Raw genomic sequence first — 13767 nt, forward strand, 5'->3', positions numbered from 1 at the left:
GTTCCCCCCATGCTTCATATGCTTTAATTCTAATTGCTTGATTTTATTTTGTAGTTCATTAATCTCCTTGTTTCTTTCTTTTTTGTAGTTTGAGGCTGCCGAAATGACATGCCCTCTAAAGACCGCCTTGAATGCATCCCAGATGTTAGCCTGCTTTGCTTCACACTGTTCATTAAATTTAAAATATTCTTCAATCTTTTGTTGTAAACCTTGACATAAAGATTCGTTCTGTAAAATTAATTTATTCATCACCCAGATTGGACCTTTACCGTCTGATTGTTTTTTCTCCAAGTTGCACCCCACCCACGCATGATCTGACAAATTGCAATCTCCTATTTCTGATGTTAATATTTGAGGTACCATTGATTTGGATGTTAAAATGAAATCTATACGGGAATAGATGTCGTGTCTGGGTGAATAATAGGTATATTGTGTAACTCCAGGGTTTTGTACTCTCCATACGTCTTCCAAATTAAAATATTTAAAAATCTGCTCAAGTTGTGTGTTTTTCATGGCTTGTTTTATCTGTTTTACTGGGTGTTTTTTATATGTTTTATCTATTTTGGGATTTACTATGTAATTCAAATCCCCTCCAATAATGAGTTCGCCATTTTTAAAATTCATTAGTTCTTGCAATGTAGTTTGAATGAATGGGATCTGATCTGTATTTGGGGCATATATCGATGCTAAAGTGAGGGGTTCATCGTACAGTTTTCCTTTGATAAAAATATATCTACCCCTAGGATCCGTTCTTGCTGCCTCAAAGATAAAGGGAACATTTTTAGCAATCAATATTGCCGTTCCTCTCGCCTTTGATGTTCCTATAGCCTGATATTGATGTTCAAACCAGTTATTCTTCAATATTTTACTTTCTTTATTTTTGATGTGTCTCTTGAATGCACAAAATATGTACTTTCTTTTTAGCCCAATAATTTGTTGCTCTTCTAATTTTGATTTTATTATTTAATCCCCTTGCATTCCAGGTGGCTATTTTCAAATGTTGCGCCATCCGCCTTTTCTGTTTATATACTAAAACAATTCTACAACAATCCTCCCTCCCCTAAACTTCCCTCTTCCCCAAAACTCACTTAACTATAAACCTAACCTCTAAAATCACCCTACCAGGGTGTAGGTCTATTGGACAATCCTATAAATACAGGACAGTCCAGAGGGAGATCCACTTAAGTCTCCCTGTTTAGAACCTATTCAAAACTGAGGGTATATTATATTTTAAATTCTGATAAGTTTAACTTTCAACCTCCTTCTCCCCTCCTATTGTAATATGTTCATGCCTCCATTCTTGCCTTTTTTCATTCTTCCTTCTATTTCTGTTATTATCCTTGTGGTATGTCGGGCTTCTTAGACTAGAGCCATTCCAGCATGCTTAACCAATGTTATAAGGCTGTATTAAATAGTTCTAAGCTGTTGTAACACAATATCTAGGTTAAATCACCTTCAATTTACCTATACCCAGTTGAACTCAAATTAAGATATAAAACTAAGTTTAAAAAGAAAAAAGAAAAAAGTTCTCTCTGGATGATTATCAAATGCATATAAACCATTAAAAACCATGTTCAATATTAACAAAAAAATTCCTTGATTTCGTTCCCTTCTTCAATCAGTAACACAATTAACTTAACTTAAATTTAAAAAATATAATTAAATTGAGATGAAATCCACCATATATAGCCATACATTAGTTTTGATGTATCCAATTTAACTTTTCTAAGGAATATATATCCATATATAATGAGCTGAATTCAAAAAAATCATCCAAAAATCATACCTAACTTAGAAAAGAAAAAATTCTTGGTTTCCTCACCTTTCTATATCATAAACACACATAGCTTTGCTTATAATTTAAATAATATAAGGTATATAAAATTTAATGCAAACAGTCTGATTTCTTCACCTTTATAATCAAAGATTTCAAACTACACTATCTTTCTACCTACATTTGTTAAAGTTCAAAATTACATAGGCTATTTCTAAACAAAAATCCTTAAGGCGAGATTTCTCCTTGTTTCTCCAATAAACTTCATAAGCAATATAATATGTTTTCAAAAGTAAAGTTAGTAATAACCTCTACTCTTGCCTTTCCTCCGACTTAATACCATAAAAATAATATAATACTTCTTCTCTCACTGTTAACAGTTTCACAATTTCAATAAACAATAAAAGTTATTTAGATCACTTAAATACAAAATCAATACTTGTAAGTTTTGCCTTTAACTACTATTTACAAGATTAGGGTTACACTCTAAAACAAACTTAAAATGCAACAACTGGGTTCCTCTCTTTACCGAATCTGTCCAGAAAATGCTGAGTATAGCTGTAACTGTAGATGAAAAACTTAGTAGCAAGGTTGACGAACTCACCTAGCCGGTCCAAGGGCTAGGATTTCCCGCTATAAATGCACATAAAAGGGCTTGGGAAAAAAAAGTCATTCCCCTGCAAGTTCTTGTTCTTCCTCCGTTGTTAACTTCACCGATAGTGCCTTTAGCAGGGCTCGTCCTGTGATTTTATCCGATGCTTGGAACTGTAGTCCGTTCTTGTAAACTATCACGTCTGATGCAGGGCTCCATCTAAACCGGATTTTTGCCATGTTGAGTTTCGAGGTGATTAATTTGAGGCTCTTCCTCTTTTCCAGAGCTTCAGGAGCAAGATCCAAAAGAACTATTATTTTATGGTCTAGATATTTCAAACCATTACTGGATCTTGCTGCTCTTAAAATTTTGTCTCTTGTAGTCTGGTAGGCGAATTGAACCAGTATGTCTCTAGGTCTTTCATTTCGGGCCGTTGCTAGTGCTCCAAGACGCTGTGCTCTTATTATGGCTGGCCTCCTTCCCTCCCCCAAGCCGAGGACCTCCGCCAGCCACTCTGACATCAGCGTTGGTAAATCAGATTTTGCCTCCTCTTCCTCCCTGAGGCCGCGAAATTTAAGATTCATCTGCCTCCATTTATTCTCCAAAATTGCCAGCCTATTTAAAGTTGAGTTTTCAAAAGCTTGCAGTGAACGTACCTCTTCTTGCATCGTTATCGCCAGTTCAGCCGCCGTGTCCGCTGTTTTGGCAATCTCCTTCATTTCTTGTACCATGTTATTTATTGACGTTTGTATTGGCTGGATCACTCCTTCCACGATTTCCGATATGGAGTGCAGAATGCCTTCTCTGAGTTCTCTTAAATCCCGTTTAGTTATTGGGCCCGTTTCCGTCTCTGCGGGGTTTTCTTCAGTTGATCTATCGGGCGCCATTTTGTCCACCGTTTGTGCTGTTGAGGCCTCGCTCGCGGCCGCGTTTGAAGGCGAAAAAAACTCCGAAACAGATTTCGCAGCCCTTTTATTTTTAGCCGCTTGCTTTCCGGACGAGTTATTTATTCCTTTTTTTGGCATTAAGTCCGTTTGGAAGCGCTTTCAAGTTGATTTTAGGGGGTTGAAGTCGGGAGCTTTCCTCCTATGCGTCCACCATGTAGCGCTTAGCTCCGCCCTCCTCCGAACACAAACCTTCTTCAAAGAATTAGTTCTTTCTGTACATCTTAACCTAGGTCTCACAATGTAGTACTCTTATAGACGGTGTTAAAATATGTATTGGCTAAAGGTTGAAAAAATTATTTAAAAGATTTAAACAAATTATCCTTGTGGGCAAAGTTAAATTTATCACTGTTAGGTAAAATTAATTTAAATGTCAAGTATACCTACAATGAATTTCCCATTTTAGTACATTCCTATAAGAATACAGGAACGAAAGTTAAAAATTATGCAAAAATGTTCCACCTCTATAACTGTAAGAAATCTAAGGTTAATATGTAGGATGTGCAAGACACGATAGTATTTCTAACCTCCAAAAATACTGTTACTCATCTAGAATTGGATGGTTAATTAAATGGATGGAAGAAGATAATGACTCAACATAAGGAATTTCGTTTTGTTAAAATAATGCACAGCTTTTCTACAGACCTTACTTTGTTTCATGAGCTCTGTCCATTCATAAGCTGGTGTCTCATGAATCTGAACGGCAACAACTTCTGCAATCTCCAGCCTCACTTTGAAGGAGAGTAAAGTCAATGGGATAGCCCTCCCTACAATGTGGAAGTGGTTTATTGGCCAAGGTGAGTAGTGCCATTGCTTAACATGCTACATCCTGTGAAGGCATCCTGGTTTAACATACAGGGAGAGGGGTGAGTGAGAGTTTGCGCTGTACGAGAGGCAGACTCAGTAAGACACTCAAGGCTACCCTGCCTCTTCATTATTATCCAGATATCAGTTATACAGCTACATTTTCATTATCAGATATCACATGTACATTTAGAGAACCTACAGAAACACTCTACAACTTTTCTGTAGAAATTACAATGAAATAATGTACAAGATTGATTTTGAGGCCAATGCTGATGGCATGATTTTTCTAAGCAGTCCTTTACAAATGTTATTTGGCTCTAAGACCCAGCCCCAAAATGTAGGAGCCAGAGTAATTTTTCAGCCTTCAGGGTTTTGTATTTTAGTGATCACATATCCTAATTATTGCTGTCACAAACCCTAGCCCTAACCTCTTCACAGATTCTCATTTTATTGAAACTATGACAAAGGTGTTGTAATATTTAAATATAAACATAGAGGAAACCCTGGTTGTCATCACAAAAAAAAATAACCTCTACCCCATCCTAACTTCTCCCCAATCTGTAGTAATTACATTACTGCTTTAAAAAGCTCAATTAATTCAATATTAGACCACTGTAGAACATAACTGCTTAAGAAATGAATTTATCCACCACTCCTGAATGGTGTAGAGTTAAGTTTACATACAAACAAGTTATGACAAGAACTGTGCATATTTATTTTTGTGTAAGATAAAGTGATGAGAAGTGATAAACAAGTTCTGGGTGGGCACCAGCCAGTCTTTTCACTCAGTCATGGCCAATTCCCCTGTTTAGCCCTTACTCCACACGGTCCATGTAGGTCCCAAGATCCTAAGCAGTCTTTGTGGTGGTCATCAAGCACAAAAACTGGTTGGATCCAGCTCTTTGTACTTCCACTGAGAATGTATGCGATATGCTACAATAAAGTCATTCCTAAAAATTCTAGGTGCTACAATGAAATTTCTAGCCACCATGGCAATCTCGTATTTGTTGAGTCCTGTTCTGGAGTGCACATGGGAGGAAATGCTGGAGTGAATTATTCATACCACCTTTCATAGGCAAGTCTTATGAGAAGGATCCAGCAAAAACCTTAGAAAGGATACTAAAAGGATTCATTTGGAAATTATTATGCTTTAAGCTTTTCTAGGGGTCATTTCAACTCACTCTGTGAGCAAACAGCTATTTTAAGATTTAGATATTATACAATGATAAATGGCTTACCTTAAAGATTTCTCTACTACCTGAGTGCGAAAAACCTCTTCTTGATCTAGATTGATTGTACAAAAACAGTCTCTCATCTTGTTTGGTCCAGAGTATGGCACTAAGTTTTTGGCTTCACCTAGTGAGACAAGAAAATAATTTTAAACACCATACAGGGGGAAAGTGCAATTGGTTTACAACACTATAGCTACCTGCAGAGCTTTCATACAGAAAGGAAAATAAAAAATATTACAAAACTCATAATTCATTATTTTCTGAATTAAGTGAAACCCCACACCACTAACAGAAAGCAACATAGATCAAGAAAACATACCATAGAAAACAGAGAAATTAAAAAAGGAAACTTCATCATAGTCAAGGCCTGTGCTTTCTCCTTTTGTGACAAGATCTATCCCCTCCAGAATAGCACAGCATGATAGGAACAGGTTCAGTATTGATATAAACAGAAGGCTTCCTCCCACAGTCTCATTAACACCACTTCCTGCCACACCTGCACTTTCCTTAGAGAGGAATCCCATCTTGGTAACCGGTTAGGCTTGACACAGCTTGCTGAAGCAGCCTAAAGCAATATGGCTGCAAGTCACAACACAAACATACAGTCTAGATTAGGTGTTAACCATCTCCTATTCCTTTTTCACAAAACACTATCTTGTTTAATAATCTATTATAAAGCCCTTGTTAACTGTAACATCACTCATTATGTATCCACAATCATTTAATTAGTATGTTTTCAGTGAGAGTCTGCACAATTTCTTCAACTGTACTAAACTCATGTTCACACATTACAGTGGGGAGTACATGAGATAACACCTTGCCAGTGAAATATGCAAATAAGCTCCAAAAGTAAATAAAGGAAGTATGCCAGCTTTATTACTAGACCATTTTACTTGGACAATGTATTAATTTATTTATAAAATAAAATGGTAATGCAGCTTTAAAAAGCAGTTAGTAGAAAGGGATACTTTTCCGTAAAGAACATAAATAACACATTACATTAGTTTTCCTGATAACCCTGGTGAAATCATTCTACTTGGGATCTACCTAAACTCAGAAGAAAAGCATTTTAGAACTTCAGTACATCAGCAAAATATTGCACACTCAAACCAATACCTGTACAAACAGCAATGGAGTTCCATTCTATGGCAGTGATATCTCCAGTTCTTGTTACTAACAAGCAAAGCATCCCAGTCAAATAACTTTATTACCAAAAGTTAAAAGGCCCAGTAATACTACAGGTTAGACATGAACCCACATTATTGGTCTCCCTGTCCAAGAAACTACAGAAATACTATGATCAGTGGTGTTCAAACTGTAAAACCCAATGTTTTTCGAAAGCTTGTGAGACATTCCTAATAAGGACTATCAGTAATGCAGAACGAGCTTCCCTAGGAACAGCTTGTGTGCCACTACCAATCTTTAATGCAGGATAGGGAGTTGCATGCTGGAAAGCACTGGTTGTGTTCTAGGTCATACTTTCAGTTCAAGTGAGGCAACAGTGAAGCCAACAGGCTTGACAAGCCTATATGAACTGAATGTAATCACTGCTGCATGCCCTGGAATCCTCTGCAAAGCTCAGGGCTCTGAGAAGCTGATGCTGAAAGAGTTCCCTGAAGGTAGAAAGTTCCACATGCAGTATTTGATGATTTGATTATTTTAAGCCATAACTATTAACAGCACTGTTACTAGATAACCACCTTATTCACCATTTCTTTCCCATGGAAAGAAGGCAGTACCTGTTAGGAGCATTCAATCTACTGTTTTCCAGTGGTTTAAGTAGCCATTTCCACAGAGGAGGTGGTTTTACAACATGAGGCCTTGTTTTGGCCATCAAGAGGCTGTACTGCTGGGCGCAGAGGAGCCTCACAGGTTCCACAACTAAAGACAGTTACAGGAGGACCTGGGGTGGGCTGATCTCAGATTCAGCAACCAGTTAAGATATGAACAAACAAATGAAGTATGCCATAGTGTACTTGTCAAAAAAGTGAAGTAAAGAAGACAAGCTGGAGAAGAATCTGGCTCCATTCTCAAATCAACCATGAACTTACTAGGTGACCACTGAACTTAATTCTACATATTACTCTGAAGTAGTTCCACAGAGTTCAACAGGATTTACACCCAAGTGGAGCATGGGCTCCAACTATTCTCTCAGCCATCTTTCCTAACCCTGCTTTATCTGGGATGACACTATCATACTACGCAGAAGTACTATAAGGATTACTAAAAACTATTAAAAGCCTTTAAACATTACGGAAGCACTACATAAATACTGATTACTATTGAAACTAAGAAATGAATGTAAAATTACAAAGAAAATTCAGAGCACAACAGTGCTAGCTAGACCTGTCTGCAGCTCGGTGTGCAACTTACAGCTCCCTCGGTAAACCAATACAGTCAAGACACTTGCAATTTACAAACATTCACTGTATTCCTAAATATGTTTATCAAATATGAACAACAAATACTTTCCAGAATGTATGAAAATATATGAGTTGAATTACATGCAAAGATTGTACATAAAGTTCTTATCTCATAGTATAAGGCATCATTACCTTTTGAGCTATTATTTCCAAGCATTAATGTTCATTTAATTTTTCAATAAAGAGAACTAATGTAATTTTTTTAGGTTATTTTGGTTCTGTTGCATTAGTGTCACAGGGACTAAAGAACATGAATTTCAATCCTGGGGTCCATTTCCAATGGTGTAACAGCACTTGCATTTGCAGAAAGGGCAATTTTTGTTAATTCCTTCAATGTACTGCAGACTAACCTCTGCCCCCTATGCTTTTCTGAAGGTCCCTGACCTAGGTGGGGTAGGCATCGCTTCACGGGCTGCGGTGCAGCAGCAGAAGGAAACAGCAAGCCCCATTCTCATAGGCTCCAAAGTGTAACAACTTAAGAAGGAAGAGTCACCTTAAAAATAGTGGCTTTTAGTGTAAAACTAACCCCTTCAATATGTCAACAAGGCAGCAAATTTGTCCCTTTGTAACACACAATTTTAAACTTAATAGAGCAGAGAAAAATGATGTAATTGGTTGACCACACTACAGCAATGTTCAGAAGGTACCAATACAACCATAATTATTACAAGACAAGACGTTATATGTTTGGGCTTTAAACAAAATCTGAACATTTTTTGTTGTTCAGTCGCACAGTTGAGTCTGACTCTTTGCGACCCCATGGACCAGCTTCCGCCAGGCCCTCCTATCTTCCGCCGTCCTCTGAAGTTGGCTCAATTTCATGTTTGTTGCATCGATGACACTGTCTAACCATCTCATCCTTTGCTGTCCCCGTCTTCTTTGACCTTCAATCTTTCCCAGCATCAGGGTCTTCCTCCAGTGAGTGCTCCCTTCTCATTTGGTGGCCAAAGTATTTGAGCTTCAGTTTCATTATCTGGCCTTCCAGGGAACAGTCAGGGTTGATTTCTTTTAGGATTGACTGATTTGATCTTCTTGCAGTCCAAGGGACTCTCAAGAGTCTTCTCCAGCACCATAGCCGAAATTGACCTGCCCCTGCACACCAGAGACAGGACGCTGACCCCGAAACCGCCTGGAGGAAGAATGCCGGAGCCGGAAAACAACAGCCCTGCCACCTGGGTGCCAGTAGGCAGCCCCACCCCTGTATACTATGTGGCCTTAGTTAGGGAAAAATGTATTTGAAACTACCTGTTAACCGCTCAGAGACCCTTCGGGGTCAGAGCGGTAAAATAAATTGAATGTATAAATAAACAGTTCAAAAGAAACTATTCTTTGGCGCTCGGCCTTCCTTATAGTCCAACTCTCACAGCCATACATGAATACTGGGAATACCATTGCTTTGACCATGCGGACTTTTGTTGGCAGGGCGATGTCTCTACTTTTTATCATGCTGTTTAGGTTCGCCATCGCTTTCCTCCCAAGGAGCAGGCGTCTTTTAATTTCATGGCTGCTGTCACAGTCTGCAGTGATCTGGGATCCCAGGAACGTGAAATCTGTCACTACTTCCATGACTTCCCCTTCTATTTGCCAAGGAGTGATGGGGCCGGATGCCATGATCCTAGTTTTTTTGATGTTGAGCTTCAAGCCCACTTTTGCGCTCTCCTCTTTCATTCTGAGCAAGAGGCTCTTTAGGTCCTCTTCACTTTCTGCCATTAGAGTGCTATCGTCTGCATATCTGAGGTTGTTGATCTTTTCCCCAGCAATCTATTCTTCAGCACTTGGCCTTCCTTATAGTCCATCTCTTGCAGCCATACATGACTACTGGGAATACCATTGCTTGGACCATGTGTATTTTTGTTGGCAGGGTGATGTCTCTACTTTTTATCATGCTGTTTAGGTTCGCCATCACTTTCCTCCCAAGGAGCAGGCGTCTTTTAATTTCATGGCTGCAGTCACAGTCTGCGGTGATTTGATGACTAGGGAGCCATGTACCTGATGTTATCTGCAGGTCGTCTTGAAGAAACAGGCTCTGAAGAACTGCTCTTCCAAAAGCAGCATCAGTTTTAGCACAGTGCATCACCACCAGGAACTTCTCAAAGGCTGAAGTCAGTGAACCAATAGCAGACCCGTCATCTTTTAAGACTTTGAATAGCTCAGCTGGAATACCATCCCCTCTACTAGCTTTGTTGTTAGTAATGCTTTCTAAGGCCCATTTAACTTCACATTCCAGGATGTCTGGCCCGAGGTCAGTGATTATACCATCGTGGTTGTCAAGGACATCGAGGTCTTTTTTGTATAATTCTTCCGTGTATTCTTGCCATCTTTTCCTAATCTCTTCTGCTTCTGTTAGGTCCCTACCATTTTTGTCCTTTATCATGGCCAGCTTTGCATGGAACGCTCCCTTGATTTCTCCAATTTTCTTGAAGAGATCTCTAGTCCTTCCCATTCTATTGTTTTCCTCTATTACTTTGCACTGTTCATTCAGGAAGGCCTCCTTATCTCTCCTTGCTGTTCTCTGGAAATCTGCATTCAGTTGGGTAAATCTTTCCTTTTCGCCTTTGCCTTTCACTTTCCTTCTTTCCTCTGCTATTTGTAAAGCCTCATCAGACAGCCACTTTGCTTTCTTGCATTTCTTTTTCTTTGGGATGGTGGTGATTGCTGCCTCCTGACCCTTGAATCTATTCTTCACCTCTACTGTATATTCATCAGGGATGCGATCTAGGTCAAACCTGAATGGCTTAGTGGTTTTCCCAATTTTCTTCAGTTTAAGTCTGAATTTTGCAATGAGTAGCTCATGATCTGAGCCACAGTCAGCTCCAGGTCTTGATTTTTTCAGAGGCAACTTTTATGCAATACATTTCTTCTTTAAAAACTAAGCACTATTGGGAATGAATCTGATAATGAAGATAGGACATGTTGTATGCACATTAGAACTACAATCTAAGAATACTTTTCTATAGATGATCTTATTCAAAGGAAACATTATGAAACCTAGTTCCACATTAAAATGGATGTTAAAACTGCTGCCAGTCATTCTGTAGAAGACTGAATAAAAGTGTGAGAAAGGAAGTGGGTTACGTTCGACTTACATGAATGTACTTCTATCCCCCCCACCTTCGGAAAACCACTACATCCTGTTTGTCCTAGCTACCCTGAAATCTATGCCAGCTACATCACATTTATTTTCTTGCCCACTGAATTTTCTGATCACGCAGTCTTAGGTTTTCTTGCTCCCCAAATGTATAATCTTCTTTGCCACCATTTGGCCAAGTTAACATGGATACTACTGCTCTCCATCCCATTAAGATACTGAAACAAGTAACAAATAACCACTTCCAGAACGTCCTGTACAAACTTCCTGCTACATCATGTGTTTCACAAGATTCATACGCATTTCAGTTTTTGTTCATCAGTTTATTTTAAAACATTAAACAAAACACTTTGAAATACTACACACAGATGTGATGCACTACACTGAAAAAAATGACATTTTCATTTTGATATAGATCAAAATACTGAAGAGCATTTCCCAACTAAACAGCAGCCATGTCATTCCATCTGCTTGGCACTGCTTCTACTAGCTCTATTTATTTTATGCCCCACCTTTCTGCCACTGTGGAATTCAAGGTAGCACACAAAGGATTTTCAAGAGGTCTACAACTGAAGAGACCCACACCTGCTGAGATACAGCAAGCTTGTTGTATTATTTGCCTTCCAAATACATGCTGGGACCACTACAAAGTATACATTTGTTCAGCTGCTCTGACAGTTACAAATGCAGCCTTAACTAGAGCCAAGACCACCAACTTAGACACACTTTCAAACCCCCCCCCCACTATTTTTGCTACTGCCATCCTACCAGAATAATATGAATAAAAACCCCGGACTCTTCACCCATGCCATTTCCAGTACCATTATATACCAGCATCCTTGTTCTATTGATACCTTCTTGATGTACACTAATAACAGGGTTGCAGTTCAAGTTCACCTCACCACATCCCCACTGTCTATTTCACTGGCAGGTCACTACATCACAACTTTAATTCTTCTTTCTCTTAATATCTGACCCAACAAGCTGGTTTTTCAGAATACAACATTATATAAATGGTCAAAAACTTCATAACTCATTTTTCTTATGCAAGATATCCCTGATTTCTCCTGGCTTATCTACTGCAAACAGCTACATATACTCTTCTCTTAATTTAATACTAGGTATACCATACACTCTTCACTAGCTGTCCCCATCTACAGTCACTACAACATTGTTCTTCACACCCTTGTTAAGCCTCCTCCACTACATTAGCCATCTTCACAAACACACAAAGACAAATGGTTTCAAAGACAATGTATATGAAGTGCTTTGAATGCCACAAAATACTATATAAATACCATGTATTGTTACATATTAACTAAGAACAGATTTCTGGGGGTTAATTCATACACACCACATCCTAAGTGTACCCTAAAATAAAGTGGAGTGTGACTATGACAAGTAATTAGAGACACATGAAGCGAACTGATACTCTCAACAGGAATCCAGGGGCTCTCTGTCAAGTGGGCGTTCAGCAGCAAACTAGGATTGCCACCATATAATAACTGAAACAGTCTCTACGGTAACTGACAGGATGAGGGAAAGAAGCACTTGCTTCACCCAGCACTGAGAAAGAATGTCAGGAGGATGGTTTTGCTCAGTGTCTCAGTCCTTTCTGCCCTTGTCTTTCCATGTAACTCTCCCCAGTGCTCTCACAAGAAGCTCATCATTCTCCTCTCCCCCCCCCCCCCCCCCGCCGCTTGCTTTCTAGGCTGTTGCTAGAGATTCGGTGTGGTGAAGTCATTACAAAGTCAGACAAGGATCTAGAAGACCCCGGTTCAAACCCCCACAGCAGCCTTGAGCAAGTCACTCCCTCTCAGTCTAACCTACCTCACAAGGTCGTCGTGAGTATAAAATGAAGACAAGGAGAACAACATAAGCCACTCTGGGTTTCCACTGGAGAAAACGGGTATACATGAAGCAATTAATGTCAAGGCAATGCCCACACCCTCTCAACAAGACCCTGCCCTTAAGACTCCCCTCTGTACTTCTGATTTTAATCACCCCAGCTCATAAACAAAATGTGATCGTTCCCTCCCCCCACAGCATGCCCCACAGGTGTGCTTCACCTATGACCCGCCCCTCTATACGGCCCCCTCCCTGCCACCCAAGGCCCTTCCTCCTCCTCCCCCTCAGACAGCCCAGTCCTCCCCTCACCACCACCCGAGAGGCGAGGCAGAGCAGCGCCTCAGAGGAACGCGGCGAGGGCTGGACTAGCGCGGCGGCTGAGTCAGTGAGGCCGCCTCGAGGCGAAGGCCCTTCCTTCCGGCTCTATCCTCCCCCGTCCCCATCCCATACCCCCCAGTACCCAGGCTGGATTTCACTCAGCCCTTCCCGAGTCACTCACAAATCTTCAGGCGGAGAGTCTGCAGCACCCGCGCCTCCTCATCGCTCCCTTCACCGGCGGCCATGGCAGGCGGTGGGGGGGCACCCACCGCGCCGCCAACCTGGGAGGGGAAAGGCCAAGCGTCCCCCGCCCGCGATCCCACTCGCCCGACTGTAGAGACAACTGCAACGGCCCCTGCCCGGCTATAGTGGCAACGGCAAAGGCCCGACCCGCGCAGCCCCGCCCACAACTCTCTGCTCCTCCCACTCCTCTTCTTTCATTGGTCGGAAGCGGTAAGGTAGGCGGAGCGGGGGTGGTTGAGGCGGCGGGTAGACAGCTGGGCGCATGCGCTTTTGTCTCTTCTCGCCCCTGCCCCCTCCCGCTAGCTGGAGCAAAGGAAGGAAACGTCTGTGTGTAGCAGGAGCAGCGCTGAGAACCACTCTCTCTCTCCCCCCCCCCCCCCCGTTCTTAGGGCAGGGCCCGCTTCGCCGCCTGGCGTGGCGTAACTGACAGGAAGGTTGGTTGCCTGGAGTAGGAACGCTTGTTCCGCCAGTAAGATCATCACACTTCAGTAAGAGACA

The 13767-nt window shown here is 40.8% G+C and overlaps 1 protein-coding gene across 1 annotated transcript in view; it reads right to left on the reverse strand.

The window, feature by feature from the left end:
• RASA2 (RAS p21 protein activator 2) overlaps positions 1 to 13385 on the reverse strand; it is a 78638-nt gene extending 65253 nt beyond the window's left edge. The window contains exons 1-2 of the mRNA XM_015413476.1: positions 13208 to 13385; positions 5356 to 5473 (exon numbers count right to left, since the gene is read on the reverse strand). Of these exons, the coding sequence (XP_015268962.1) occupies positions 5356 to 5473; positions 13208 to 13271 (182 nt within the window). The 5' untranslated portion in view covers positions 13272 to 13385. The remainder of the gene's footprint in view (positions 1 to 5355; positions 5474 to 13207) is intronic.
• Positions 13386 to 13767: the final 382 nt, after the last annotated feature.

This window comes from Gekko japonicus, unplaced genomic scaffold, assembly GCF_001447785.1.
Source record: "Gekko japonicus isolate JY-2015 unplaced genomic scaffold, Gekko_japonicus_V1.1 scaffold155, whole genome shotgun sequence".
Taxonomy (NCBI): Eukaryota; Metazoa; Chordata; class Lepidosauria; order Squamata; family Gekkonidae; genus Gekko; species Gekko japonicus.